We start from the raw sequence: 15,652 nt of genomic DNA on the forward strand, positions 1-15,652 counted from the left end.
GCAATGGTTATAAGTTGGTTAAGTGATACCCTTATGCAGGGAATACAACAACATCCACACAGTGTAAGAGTAGCTGCAAACACAGCTATTGAAACTAGGACAGAGAACACCAAGTTTTGATATTTGCCAAACATTTTTTTCCCACCAGTCAGACTGGGTTCGCACCAGAGTGCTCCTTCATCTTGTGGTTCAGGGTGTGGAGGCCTTGAATGGCCCTTGTGGGTGACCAATCAGGTGCTGTGTTATTTAGAATAAACATACAACACTCGTCACCGAACATTGAACAGACGCCATCCTTGTCGGCCAAGAGCATGTCGACCGCTATGCGGTTCTGGAACGCCATGAGTGAGGTTGAAGCTAGTTGTTCTCTTATGGCAAGAAAGGCTGCTTGCGTATAGTTACCTAGTTTCTGTACATTGTAATGTACGTTGTTGATTCTGTCAACATTTTTATTTGGGGTTATCCAAAAAAAGATGGATTCCCATCCTGCAGCATTCTGGTTAGCCAACTTATACTCATCTGCAGGGTTCGCACGCGGTCCTAAAAGTCCCTAAAAATCCCTAAATTTTCGAAGGTGCATTTAGGGGCTCCTAAAAGTCCTTAAAATCCGCGAAAACCGGTCAAGCCCCTAAAAAGGCCTTAAATTGAAAAAATCAAAGGGAGGACCTCTACCGCCAAAATTCTCCCTAAAAAATAAATTAATCTTTTATTTAAAAAAAAAATAGCGATCTGTCTGGCATCCAAATCAGCCGGAAATTGTCAACTGAAGTCACCGTGTTGACAACTAGTCGCCATCTTGTCGATATTCCATTGTTTGTTTCCGTGAGTAGGCATTTCACTTCGTTTTCATTACGACGTAGCGTAGTTCTTTCATCGATCCAACTTGTTTCACAGGGAAGTGCATTTTTCAAGAAGCTTGGGTTGAAAGTAAGGAGTTTGGGAGCTGGGTTCGTCAAGATCCAAAAGATTGGCACATGTTTTACTGCCATCTGTGCAAGCAGAGTTACCAGCTTGAAAAGATGGGTGTCAAAACACTGGAGTCACACTGGAAAAACAGGAGACACGGTGATTTGGCGAAGACTCTCTCATCTTCCGTTGGTATGAATCTGTTTCTAAAATATTAAGATAGTGAAGCATCAACTTCAGGCAGTGGTACTAGCAGTGCTTGCGTACTAGGGATCACAAAAAAACGCTTACTTTCATAACCGGTTTTAACCGAACAGCTGTAGCAAAAAAAAAAAACGGTACCATAGTGGTGTTTACATAATTCACCCGCGGGACCTCGAGTTGGGGTGCACGGACTCTTTTTGTTGTTGCTCTTCCGGAGTGACGAGCTCACAGAGTTCCCCCCGTTATGTGAGTAGTGTTTTGATGTCTGCCAATAAAACAAGTTTACTCCCATACTTTGGAGCGTTTTCTCGATGCCATGTTTGATGTTTCTTTGATTTAACTGAATGTTCTTTTGAGTCCAACTTTACTCTAACAGCGAAACTTGAAAAAAGTGGAAATGATGTTGAAAAAATAGCACAATGTGGAGTACCGGAACCGGAAGAAATGATTGGAAATTTTAACCGATTTCGAAAGTCCGATTACGATTTAAAAAAAAAAAAAAATGGTTATAACCGGTTATTTGTAAGCGTTTGCGATCCCTAATGAGCACCTACAGTTGTCCAGCCAGAAGTCAGGCTTTATGAATGTAGTTCAATACACGAAGACAGACTCGTTAAAGGCAGAGATCGTGTGGACTTTAAAAGTGATCTGCAGCCATTACAGTTACAAATCTTGGGAAAATAATTCAAAAGTGTTTGGAGTCATGTTCCCAGACAGTGACATTGCTAAAAACTACCGCTGTGGGGAAAGGAAGACTTCGTACCTGACTACATTTGGCATCGCTGCCCACTTTTCATCTCCAGTGCCTCAAAGCCAAAAAAGCCAGAATAGAGACTGACATATCAACACTTACGGAGAAGGCTGACAGGCTGTGTGAGGAGGCAGAAGAAAAGAGGAATCTGAAGTTTATCACCGAGGCCAATGCACTCATAGGCAGAGCAAAGGACAACAGAGCCACTTTAGGACCTCTGGAGCAACAAATAGAGGAGGCACTGGGTAGGCTCAAGGAGCGAGAGTAGAGGTGCTGAAACAGACATCAGTAGAAGACATTTGTGTATATAGTTGCAATTGTAGTTAGAATCTGTTTTTCTGTATACTGTTATGTGAAGATGTTGACAATCGTCATATCAATGAGAACTACCACAAGGGGCGACAGGTGATCACTGTCACAGGTATTGAGGTAGTGGAACATTTGATGAACCAAGAACGGTTGATGGCACAGTTGGGTGAGTCTTTTTTCCTTACTCTTGATTTCCCACGATGGCCCTAAATTTTTCGTGTCAGCCCTAAATTTTTCCCGTGTCAGCCCTAAATTTTTCGTGTCACCCCCTAAGAATGCCCCTAAAAAGCCCTTAAATTTTTTTGGTTAGACTGAGTATGAACCCTGATCTGGTACGCCTCGTGGGATGCCAACTGCATCAATGTATGTTGGATCTCCATCTTTCCAAGAGGACCTCCGCCTTCGGGAGAAACTGAGGGGAGGTCCAAAGATGGTATGCGATCAATTCTATATCCTCTGCTGTGGATGGAAACACAGTCACAGGTAAGAGCAGTGATACCAGTGCACACCTTCCTGGTTAGACTAGACCAAGGAATTAAAATAGTGCTTAAATGATTCTTTGGGAGGCACGCATGGAGTTCTGCCCACATGCCTAGGTGACTGGCTCATAGTTATCAATGTTATTTCAAATGAGGTTGTGCCTCTTTCTCTTATGTGTGGTATTCATAGTTGATTGAGTATTATTATTGGTTCTGTTGTTATGTGTTTTTGTCAGCTGTACGGGTGCTCAAAGGTATCATATGAACAAAAATATCACTATGACTGTCAACGTTGCAGCCCGACATGCTATCATATTATTTAGCCATTTTAGAGTCATGTCGACCAAATCACCCCTAAATGAGTTAGGTTTCTTTTAATCACTTCAGCAGCCTTCGGGTATGTTCAGATTCTATAAATCTGCACCCACCTTATGCTGGGTTTCGCTCACCTTTCCCTTTGGGTGAGTCAGTTGAGATGATCATTTAACATTGTGTAAGATGTATCCACGTTTTTCTTTCTCCTCAGTCTATGCCAGTGTTCGGGTAAAACTGGATGTACAGTAGATGTTAATTCATAAACAGTTGGCAATAATAAAGTTATTACACAGTAACCTGTTGCATTTTTCCCCTCAATTAATCAAAAAGACTGTTACCAACACTTCACCATCAGATGTCTCTATGTGACAATGGCTTAAATGAATTATCAATTAAAAAAAAAAAGGTTTTATACACCAATGCTGATAAATTTCCCAATTTGTTTCCAGTTCCTATCAATTAGATGCATGTAAAATTTCCTGGTGACACATCAGTAGAAAACAATGTTTTTTGTTTTTCGAAAGAAGTGAATGGATACACAGAATCCCCCCCTCCCCACATTTTTTGTTTTTTGTTTTGCATTTATTATCATGTAATAGCACTGGTATAACCTGTGGACCCGGGGAAACAACACAATCTTTTGAACAAATTTTTCATTCTTGTTTTACGATAAAGAGCCAATTAATTTTTTTTGTCCGGACATGCCTGTTGCGATTTCAAACTATTTTTCTACATGTATTTTAGTTTAAATAAGCAATCACCCCCTTTAACCTCAAAACTGTTTCAAAGGCAGGTTTTCATAGTTTGTGATCTGCAAATCTGCACAGGGAATTGAGGATATTTGGAAGACACATTAGCCCTAGTTCCATTCGCAGGTACACATATAGCAACACTTGAAACTCTCATGACCTGATTATTGTCACAAGAAGGTGGTTTTACATTTACGGATCTACCATGTGATTTTAATGAACTCAAATTCAGTTTTTGGTATGTAGTGGATGGTTCCCCCAGGTGCTACTCGAACAAAAAAAATGTAAATAACGGATGGCGTTTTCATCCAACACCCAACATGAAAATTTAAATGTTTAGTCATCATTATGACAGCAGTCTCACTCCCCTAAATACCTCGGTTGGGTTGTTTTCTTCACCGGGTTGAGACGAAAGTGTTCTAAATACCGCAACCCTCTGTGTAACCGGACTACAGAGACTTTGGCAGTAGGAATGAGAACAGTCGTCTCAAGTATTCCTTTTTGCTATTTTTAAAGCTGTTGGGGTTGTCAATAACTCCTGAAAGGTACCCTCCCACTTGACTGAGTTTTTTTGTTTTTTTTTTTTTTTTGGCTTCATCATTCGTCTATCTCTCAAAATTATGTGTGGAAATTATCGGGAATTTTTTATGGTCTTCCAAACAGTGTTTTCAATGGAATGAAACCCGTCGTGCTTCTAATGTATGTATAGTTTGATTAAATCTAGCCAAGGTGTCCATGGTCTGTGTTTCTTCCATGCATTACGTCAGTCTGTTCTTATTTGTACTATTCATTTTCTCACTTTGTGGATGGTAAGAACAGTGGTCTTTCAAGTTAATATGGAACATGAATCCTATTTTGTTGACCACTGTGTTTACAAAGTGTGTTCCATTGGTATGATGTGTTTGCATAATGCTTTAGCTACTGTTAGTGCATCAGGTTGTTTAACAGGGAATATTTCTACCCATTTTGAAAGCGCATTGATAATGATTTAACAGTATTGTTTTCCCTCACTTTTGTTTAGTTCAATGAACTCCATGTGTATTTTCTTAAATGGATATGTAGCCTGAGGAACCTGACTGCGTTTTGGATGCACATTCCCTTGTGGATTATGTCAAACACAGGTCAAACAAGCCCAACAAACATTTTTTTTTATTACAAGTTAAATCCATAGGTCACGTAATGCCTTTGTACCAGGGCTAGCATTCCCCCTGTTGAGACATGAGACTTCACATAGCTCAATATTGCCGCCCACTTAAAAAGATTTTTTTGGTAGATTGGGTTTTGTAATTTTGCTGACATAAATCCCATTTTGTAATGTAGCACCTTTATTTTTCCACATTTTTAGTTCTGCTGGTAAGCTTTGTTATTGCGTTTTGATTAACATGTCATCCGTAAGTATGTCTTTATTTGTTACATGGTCAGCTAATCCCATAAAGGTTTTGGCTGCTACTTCTTTTGCTGTTTTATCTGCAAATGCTGTTTTTTTTTTAATCAACATATAAAATTCTGTCATGGTAGTAGTTTTCCATGAGTGGCTTCATATGTATCATTTTTATCATTTTTCTGATTCGTGCAGGTATTTAACCTGATGGAATGGTAGCGATTTGATCACATTTAAATCAACCATCAATGTCTTAAATCTTTCTTTTTAGGGAGTCCAATTGTTTGGATTCTTTTTGGGAATTTAGGAAGTGAAGGATGGAGACCAGTGCAATGTGAATTATTGTGCTACATATAAAAAAAAATGCTTTTTAATTATTTTAGCTTCATCTGAATCTTTGCTGTTTAAAGTATGTAAATACTTTTTGAAGTTGCATTCGTACTGCGCGGTGTCTTATATTTTTATTTTCATCTATTCCTAGCCATAGGGTCTGGTAGCCAGATGCTAGCATTGTTTACCTTTTTAAGTAAACACTAATATGATGAAATTTGTGCCAACGTGGACTAGTCATTGATTACATCATTATTTTTCATTGCAGGATTATAATTAAAAATGAAAATCACACAAGGAGGGAATGCTGTGTAATAATCTACTTTCACTGACAATGGGAAGCTCATACCCCGAATTTATCAGAAACCTATATGTTACAACACAATAGAAGAGACATCAGGTGGATGATTGTCACATACTTCATGATGGCATTTACAGCCAGAAAAAAACAAATTCTCTTGCTCTGTGTTCTTGCTGCTGAGATATTCAGGTTAACATGTTCCTCACTGCCTTATATTCTGGTCCAGCTGTGGTCGTGGATGGAGGAGCTCCAGAAACAGCTGTTGGATGATGTGAGCTGCGACTCTGTAGATTCTGTGCAGACACTAATCCAGCAGTTCCAGCAGCAGCAGACAGCCACATTGGACGCCACGCTCAATGTCATCAAGGAGGGTGAGGAGCTTATGCAGCAGCTCAGGTAATATAATATAACCGATATATTAGCATACATATATCTTGTACATCACGGGCCCACCTGCAAGAGTTGAAAATCCACCATATAGAGAAACTGTATAAATACTGTATAAAAAACAACGACTCTCACATGCTTCAAACACATTTAAAGTGATTAAAGCATACTTTTTAGAGTATTCATTAGTGTCTGGTCTCAATTGCTTACTGTCAGTAAATAGAATATTGTATGAGGTACAGTAATTAAGGAAATTAAAATGAGATTCGCTCATACAGTTCTCCAAATAAGAGACAAATCATGCTTGGTTCAACCTGTTAATTTGTCACTTAGTTGAAGTTCACTGTACAACTGAACAAAAAAAAAAAAAAAAAAGAAAGAAACATTGTGGATTGAAATGCCGAAATATTTAATCAATCCATTTAAGTCAAAAGAAAGATTAAGTCTAATAGATAATGAAAAACGCCCTAGATGCTCAATAGTAGCATAGATTTTACAATACTATAGAAGGACAGTTACTGGAGCTTACAGTTACAATTATGCTACATCTCCTCCAAAGAGGTCAATGCTGCCTGGTTTGTTGTGGCACAACCCTGCAATTCTAAAGTAGGACCTTCCTGTAGACTATAAAATCTCCTAACCAAAATGATTGCTTTGAAATCTGCGATGTAGCGTGGGTGCGAATGATGAATCAGAATATACCAGGGGTTCATTGTATTAGCCTTCCAGAATGCTATATTTTTGTTTGATGTCTCCATCCGTCTTGCTGTCCTCCAGAGATGCAGCCATGTCCACTAACAAGACGCCACATTGCAGTTCCATCGCTCACATACAGGGGGTGCTGCAGCAGTTGGATGAGGCTCAGGGCCAGATGGAAGAACTGTTCCATGAGCGAAAAATCAAACTCGACATCTTCCTCCAGCTACGCGTCTTCGAGCAATACACCATAGAGGTAATCATCAAATTTTTTGTCTTAAATTAATGCGCAAACTTTAGGTTGTGAGAAAGGTGCCCGACTGGGTACCGCGTCCGCGTCACAGTTCTGTGGACTGGCGTTCAAATCCCAGCTGTGGCTAGGTGGAGTTTGTGTGTTCTCCCCATGCCTGTGTGGGTTTTTTCTGGGTAGTCCGGTTTTCTCTCATATCCCAAAGCCATGTGTTAGTTGGTGTCTTGATCGGATTGGTTATCATTATTTGAAACTCGCTGAACGGTGCCAAAAATCCTGATCATGCAAAGTCTAGTTAATTTTGGTAGAATAGTACAAAAAAATGATATCAATTACATAACACAACTGGATGAAATAAGATAATGAAAATTAATTGTCATTTGTTTTAATTAAAATACCCAATGTACAGACTTATTTCAACTAATATTAAATGAACATTAAATCAATGACTATCAACAGTTTAGAGCAGACTAATTTGTTGCCTAAATGGGCTGGTGTAATGGTATAACCAGGAAGTAAAGAGTAAGGGCATCAACATAACAAAAAGTCAATATATTAAGCCAAGGGTGCTCAGACATTTTTACCCCAAGACATACTTTTCAAGCTGCCAGCCTCTCGTGATCTACAGACAGGGGTTTGGGGCAGGTGCGCATCACCTCGACTGCATGGAAAGACCAAGAGACAGACGGTAAATAGGAGGCCAGATAGCTAGTACTCGCCTTTATGTGGGTGCGATTGATGAATTAGTCACACCTGAATCAAGCAACGAGATGGATGATGGGCTGACATCTTTTTTTTTTCTTGCCGTCACGTGATCGACCAATACCACCTCAGCGATCGACTCAGGATGGACGAGTAATCGAAGCATTGAGTACCCTTGTATTAAGCGATACAAAATCAGTTGCCAAGCTCAATATCAAAATTTCAAATTGTCATTATCAGAAATTATCATTTTTTGTTACTAAACATGAATAATGGTTGAAAAATAGAGATCGGTAGCCCTCCCCACAAATTAGAATACATTTGTGAGTGCCTAACCACAGAGACGTGCCTCACAGAAAAAAAATTGAACCCCTTTAATTGTTATTTCATTGTAAAAAGAAGTTAAACACTGTCAGATAGTTGAAGTGACTATTAACTTTTCCGCAAAATATTTTACTATTAAATGCCTTTTTAGTTAACAACTGAAAATATTATTTTTTATGTTCTTATTATTTCAGCATTTCTTTTCATGACATTTTTGTAAAAATGAATGTATGACTATTTGCTTAACAAGGAAAGGCAAGACAAATTCATTTATATACTGCATTTCATTCACAAGGTAACTCGCTTTACACATTTTAAAACAGTGTGCAGAAAAGGAAGACAGCTTAAGATTGATTGATGATTTAAAAAGAAAGAGACAGTCACTGGAACTGCTTTTACCACAACAGTGTACAATACTTTTTTACTATTCTCACTGCCTGTTCTCTCCTGTTATTATTTTTGTGTTCATTGGACTGTATTTTTAATCAATAAATAAGTCTAAATAAGTATTTGACTACTGGTTGCTGTCATTGTGCTTCAATTGTGCAAACAAGTATGGAATATTAAAATGATCCATTTGCTCAGGTGACGGCTGAGTTAGACGCTTGGAACGAGGACCTGTCTCATCAGCTGAACGAGGTCGGTCGCTCAAGCAGCAGCAGCACCAGCAGTGGCGGAAGCGGAGGGAGCAGCAGCTCCTTCTCTGGCAGCATGGAGGACATTGGCCTGGCTGAACAAAGGCTGAAGAGGCATGCGGAGAGAAAAGCGGCCATGAACAACATGACCTATGAAGTGATGCAGCAGGGCCAGGACTTGCACCAGTACATCATGGAGGTGCAGGCCTCAGGTAGAGTCCTCACCCATTTGGCATTGGTCTTTTTGAAGGCAACAAATTACTTTGATCATTGATTAGGAGCATTATAAATCAATGATTCATTTTAGACTGTTAAATGAACACTATAGTAGGACCTGTTACAGGTGTGCCACCCACCATCCTTTTGTATGTTTGGCCTTCCGTGTCAGTTCTCTTGTCAGTACTGCCCCCAAAGTTTCCACTACTGTAGCACATCTTCTACCTATTCCCCATTTCCCTTGTAGCTTTCCTATATATATAGGTAAATGCCCTGTCCTTAATATTGAACCAAAATATGATCTACTTTATATTATGTATATAATATGTATTCAAGGTTTCAGCAGTTATTATACCACTCCTGTAGTTTGCTTTAATTTGTCCTCCTCATCTCCCATGTCACTAATCACTCAACCTACAGTACATCGCCACTGTATCAATCAAATCTTTCATCCATAGCGTCCATGTCTCTTCTCCATACAAGGTCTTATTCCAGGTTAAGTCTTTTTATGGATCGAATTCTTAGTTCTTTCAATAGTTCTACTGGCGTCAATATCCTTCTTTTTCTTTCAAAAGCAGATTTGGCCAGTGGTGTTGTAGCGCTAACCTCTTTTGGGATTGTTCCACCTGCTGATCATATGTTTCCTAGGTACTTAAAGTAGTCCACTTCTTTTCCATCTCCTTCCTTTGGTACCTGGCTGTCGTAATGGATCCAGTGGACAATATTTGGCAGTGCAAGTTGTTTTCTGTCTTTCTAATCCACTCCTAAATGTTGTAGTGTGTACAATGACTGACGAATTAACTCAATAAAAAGGCCTTTCCGAGATCTACCAAGCATACATTTTGAACATTTCAAGATTAACTAGACTGCCTAAACTCCTAAAGTCCTCCACTTAGGGTACGATCTTGTCCCCAACCTGGAGAGGGCACGCGACCCTATTCCGACTGAGGACCATGGTTTCAGATTTGGAGGTTCTGATTCTCAGCCCAGCTGTTTCACACTGCTGCAAATTGCTCCAGTAAGAGTTGGAGATCACGGATTGATAAAGCCAACAGAACCACATCATTTGCAAGAAGGAGAGATGCTATACCGAGGCCACCAAACTGGACCCCCTTTATGCCTTGGCTGTGCCAAGGAATTGTGACATTAAAAGTTATGAACAGAATTGGTGACAAAAGGCATCCTTTGTACAGCTATCCCAACATTGACAATGTTTGATCAAAATGTTCAAGATGATTTTGGAGCCATGGAATATAAGAATTAATGTGCAATGCTATACCAATCTAATCATATTTAGCCTTTTTTGTATTGCTATCATTATTGTCTGAACAAAGTTTTCTTGACTTTCACTGGGCTCATTTATTTCCTTGCAAAGGAGGATCAGTTCAGTGTGAGACTCTCCTTCCAATGCTTTAACCATTTATTTGAGTATACCATCCACTCTTTGAGCTGTAAGTTATTTTTATTTTGTTTTTGCTCCTGAAATTATTTGGATTATTTTTTGTCCCCGGAAGTCTGGACCTAATTCATACTGGTATAATGGCCAGAGATGGCAGTAAATCACATTTATTTTCATATTATTTACCGTTTTCATCCAGAAGATAATCCATGAACCTAAATGTAATAATTTTTTGAGTTTCCTCTGTGATCCTTGCTTAGTGAGGCAGCCTCAGGCCTCATCTGTGGCAGGGACAGGTTACCAGATTGGTGACATCCACGCCACAAATAATAATTATTTCAAAAACAGAGGACACAATATATAGAGCTCATGCACCTACGTCATAAAATCCCATTTTTTTTTTTACTTTTGGTTACGTCACCATATTGCCATCCTAACAAAACACATTCTTCGATGCTATGTTGGTTGGAGACGACACGAAAATATGTCTTATAGCATGACGCCCAGAGTCTTGTCTGATACCGTTGGACATTTAGAAGGTAAAAATAAATGAAGGTACGTGGAAAAATTAGATAAACTCAGCATAGGGGACCCATATTTGATGCCGAAGTAAATGTTTTCGCCAATAAGAAATTGGACTGTCAATTCGCTTCTGCTTGTCTTGGACAACTGGGTATACACATGTATCTGGTGAGTAAGTCGTTGAGATTTGCACAGAAAAGTTTGAAAGCATTATAAAAGTCTGGACACATACAAATACTTCGTTACTGGATCTGTTCTCAATCAGGGATAAATCCAACATAGTGACGGGTTGACGGCTCGTGAAGCCTGAAGTGTTCGGCCACACGTTAACCTTTACCGGAATCCATCGATGTTTTCAGCTGGTGTTCAATACAAATACCAATATTTAAATAAATGACCCCTTGTTTTACAAAAACTCACATCCATTAACTATGAATGGGAAAAAAAAAGAGGACAGGGTCATCGCCACGGAATGTACATGGAAGCGTTTGCAGCCACACTTAACCTCCGCAAACTTCAGCGAAAGACTTTTTTTTTTAATACGCGTTATTCTCAAATGAGCCAACTTGGCATTAGAAATACTTCTTGGTAATTTGAGATTGAGAAGAATAATACTGACCTGAAAAGAAGCACTTGCTACACAGCTATGTGTGTATTTTGGTTGGGCACCATCCATCATGTTTAATTGCCAAAATCCATCGATATTTTCCGGTCTTTTCAGCTGGTATTCCATAGAATGATCTCTTTGAAGAACTGTCTCGTCTGTTATGACAACCAACAGCACTACACGTCTCGGGTATTGTAAATATTCTCCTCCGGTTCAATGTCTCCCACAATGTCAAGCAGCTCTGTTTGACCAGCAATATGGCGTGGTGAATATGGTGACATGACGTGCACGAGCTCTATTGACAGTATGACTTGTAAAGTTATGTAGTTCAAGTCCAAGTCAAAAAGAGTCTCATAAATGCCAATTTAATGCTAAATCAAATTGCACTCAAGTCCCCCATCTCTGATAATGGCTTTCAAAGTTCTCTTTCATATGGTTTTTCATTTTTTATCAGACACTTCATTATATTCTACCCAGTTCCCTTTTAATACATCCTCGTTTGTAAGTTTCTGGCCATGCTTGTTTTGAATCACTTGTTACAAAAATATGAGTTTACTTGTCGTTTCTCAATTCTTTCAACTTATTTCATCTCCTCCAGTTCCCTTCATAATTGTTCCAACCAAGCTTCTTTAAATTTGCCAGTCTTCCTTTTCAGTCGGTTATTAAGTCTACAATACATCCTTTGTCCCTTCTCTATGGTCACATATTGTATGTATGTGTTCTCATTGCTTAAAGCAGCTCCTGGAATTCATGTGTAATTACTATAGCCGATTTTCTTTTCTGCAGCTTTAGTTTAAGTTTATTCCACCTATTCTCAGCATAATTATTTAAGTGCCTGCCACCTTTTCTCAGCCTTATTCTTCAAGTTGCTGTCTTTTTCAGTTTACATTTTCTTTGTTCTTTCTCTCACACTTTCTTGCTGTAGTATATCAGTCTTCTTCTTTTCCTTTCGGCTTGAACTCTCTAAATTGTCCATAGGTGTAAATGTGAGTGCAAATGGTTGTTTGTTTATATGTGCCTTGTGATTGGCCGGTGACAAATTGAGGGTGTACCCTCCTCTTGCCCAAAGATATCTGAGATATTCTCCAGCAGGCCCGCGACACTAGTAATGGAAGATTTATGAACAAATGAACAGAGGAATGAATAAATATATAAATATTCTTTCGTAAATAAAACATACAGAAGATCTCACTTCACATTGGAATTTGGGTTACAAGAGGTACAGCGTTCTATTCCCTCTTGTTTCGCAGTCAAACATGTAGCATGGAGCAGTTACTAGATGAGAGAGAGAAACATGATTGAGGTCTCTACTGAACAGTATGAGGGCTTGGGATACTGAAACTTTCCTCTTGCTATCAAAGAGCATATGATGTCATGTGTGTTTCTGCAGCACTAGCAAGGGTTGAATGTAAAGAAACAACTGCAATATTCTAACAGCCATTCTTCCATTGGTGAGAAACCTCACATTCCCCATAATGATCATTGGAAGGAATGACTCAACTCTCCAGTCCCCTTTAGTTGCCTCACTCCTACTTGTTTAATATCCTTTTCAAATCTCATGAGGGATGCTTTCCATCCAGAGGGGATGTTAGGCGGCTCAATGTTGCGGGCAAAAGTCCTCACAGTTGTAACATCATTCACAAATGATGGAAAAAAAGTTCAATAGCACTCATAGTCTGCGCAAAAATAACATCACAGCTAAAATGCTGCAATTGTGCAAACGATTAGCATGATGCAAAAACATATTCTAAATGAAAAATAAAAGATGGAAAGTATAACTAAAAGAGAGCGTTAATGCAGCTGTCATAATGATCTGCCAACTCCTATGCAGAGACAATAACAAACGCAGTTAAACTATCACATAATATACCACTATGAGTGATTTTGACAATTGTGTCTGCCAGGCATCGAGCTGACGGGGGAGAAGGACATGGACTTGGCCTCTCAGGTCCAGGAACTGCTGGAGTTCCTGCACGAGAAGCAGCAGGAAGTGGAGCTCAGCGCCCAGCACACACATGCTAGACTTGAGCAAAGCCTGCAACTGCGTCACTTGCAGGCTGAGGTCAAACAGGTACACACATCTTTTGTGTGGAAGTACAATTGAATGGGACTTGACGAAATACGATCTTTGTCTTACAAAAAGCGGCTGCAGCTCTTTATGTGTGACAAGGTCCTCTAGGAAATACATTGCTACTGTTGCCGTTACAGATGGAGGCAACTGATTTATTGATGTGGTTTTATGGGAAAAACACGCCGCTGTCTTTACCTGTCTCAAATGTGTGAGTTCTAGTCTGAATTTCTGATGAAGTAATTTTATCTGACACAGAACTGTGAGGAACCACATGAAAAAATTATGGAATTCTGTAATAATATTCCTAAAATAGCAAGAATTACTTCGTGGATCTTAAACATCAGCTAAAGCCAACAATCCTTCTTGGAGTCTTGCCTGCTGCTTCCCAGTGTGGGGTTTACATATTCTCCCAGCAAAATGTTTGGCTTTATTGCTGGGTACTTCAGCTTCCTCCAGCACTCAAATAATAATAATAATAATATTAATAATGTAAAAAAATATTCAGGCCATTCTTTAATGCAACACTTTTAAGTTATTGTTTGTTTCTAAAAAAAAATCTAATTAAGAACTTACTCTTTGAATGTACATTTTGTTCAGATTAATAGGTCAATAGTAGGTTATAGTACATATATAGTTATATTTTTAATTTGACTGCTTGACAGTTCAGAAATTGTGGGATCTGGGCTCTGGAGTTTGTGTAGAGTTTCTACAGGTACTGCTACATTCCAAAAACATGCATGGTGTTTTAAAGTTAATTGAAGAAAGAAATTGAAATTTTCCATATTTTATTTTGGTTAGATTTGACAAGGAAAGGATAGAATAGGATAGGATCCAGCACTCCCGCAACCCTTGTGAGGATAAGCTTCTCAGAAAATGGATAGATGAAGGGATTAGGCAACCACGTTTGACCAACTAATTTTTATCATACTACTAAGAATATACTCATTTTGAGTTGGAGCTGCATTTATTCAATGAATGGAAAACCTTCCCAATGTATATTTGTGTTCAGCTATGTCCTTTTTAGTTCGACAAACATGCATACCTGCCCCACACCAAGGGACATGGTCAAAACTGACTGAACTGTCCCACATTGTGCAGGGTTTGGCTAGTATCTTTCATGAGTAGCTGACCATTGGCCAGTGGTTTGACATTTCCGGGATTTAGACGTAACTGAACCCAGGTCGGCCAGCGATCACTGTGGCACTGCCAAGCGGAACCATTAAGCCAAACATTGAGCGTTTAGCATTTAGATAGTGAACAGAGTGGTCTTGCTGATGACATCACTCATCATCTCCCCTTCTACTCTGGAGGTGCTCGGATGGATCCGTAATGGCGAGTCCATGTTGAACGCCAGCATGGTGAATGCCAGCTCTTTGTCTGAGGCAGAACAGCTGCAGAGGGAGCATGAACAGTTCCAGATGGCGATTGAGGTGCGTGCGCATGCATACACACTTACTCACACACAATAAACCCACAACACCCACACGCAGAAAATGAAGACTGTTGCCAATCTAACTGTACTTGAACAATAATTATTTCAGCAGCTTTTCAACAGTAGCAGATGTGAAATCTGTTATACACCCACACACTCTTTTGAACTTAAAACATATAGACACACACACACATACACACACACACACCACACACACACAAGCATACACAAGCATACATATACATCACAATATGAGGTAAACTTTGAATCAAATGATGTCCCATTTCACTTAATTGATTGAGTAGTGATTTCCCATTGCTCCCTCTTTTCCTTTCCTTTAGTCTCTCTTCCATGCTAATTCCCTCCAGAAGACCCATCAGAGTGCTCTGCAAGTCCAGCAAAAAGCAGAGGTAGGCATGTAATCAACTATTCAAAATCAAAGCAGCACCAGTAGAAATTTTCATCTTGTCTTTGGAGAACATGAAACAAAAAATGGGGTGATTCATGCTTTTCATTTGAAAATCTATCATTGGTGCATACAGTTATTGTACAATGAAAAGCATGTGTTTTCAGATGTTTGTCTTTGCATCTTTTTAGATTAATAAGCATAAGGTCCATCCCCATTGTACAGAGTATGCAATTAATTTCCTACACCATGATGGAGACTGCTTTTACTCTCAAAATTT

General features: G+C 39.2%; 1 protein-coding gene across 2 annotated transcripts in view; it reads left to right on the plus strand.

The window, feature by feature from the left end:
* The window catches only part of kalrna (kalirin RhoGEF kinase a), a 242,497-nt gene that overhangs the window by 106,479 nt on the left and 120,366 nt on the right, over positions 1-15,652 (plus strand). For both annotated transcript variants that reach the window (XM_061842645.1, XM_061842646.1), the window contains exons 16-21: positions 5,952-6,121; positions 6,890-7,064; positions 8,670-8,931; positions 13,368-13,534; positions 14,845-14,964; positions 15,308-15,376. In XM_061842645.1, the coding sequence (XP_061698629.1) occupies positions 5,952-6,121; positions 6,890-7,064; positions 8,670-8,931; positions 13,368-13,534; positions 14,845-14,964; positions 15,308-15,376 (963 nt within the window). The remainder of the gene's footprint in view (positions 1-5,951; positions 6,122-6,889; positions 7,065-8,669; positions 8,932-13,367; positions 13,535-14,844; positions 14,965-15,307; positions 15,377-15,652) is intronic.

The sequence above is a fragment of the Syngnathoides biaculeatus genome, chromosome 14 (assembly GCF_019802595.1).
Source record: "Syngnathoides biaculeatus isolate LvHL_M chromosome 14, ASM1980259v1, whole genome shotgun sequence".
NCBI lineage: Eukaryota > Metazoa > Chordata > Actinopteri > Syngnathiformes > Syngnathidae > Syngnathoides > Syngnathoides biaculeatus.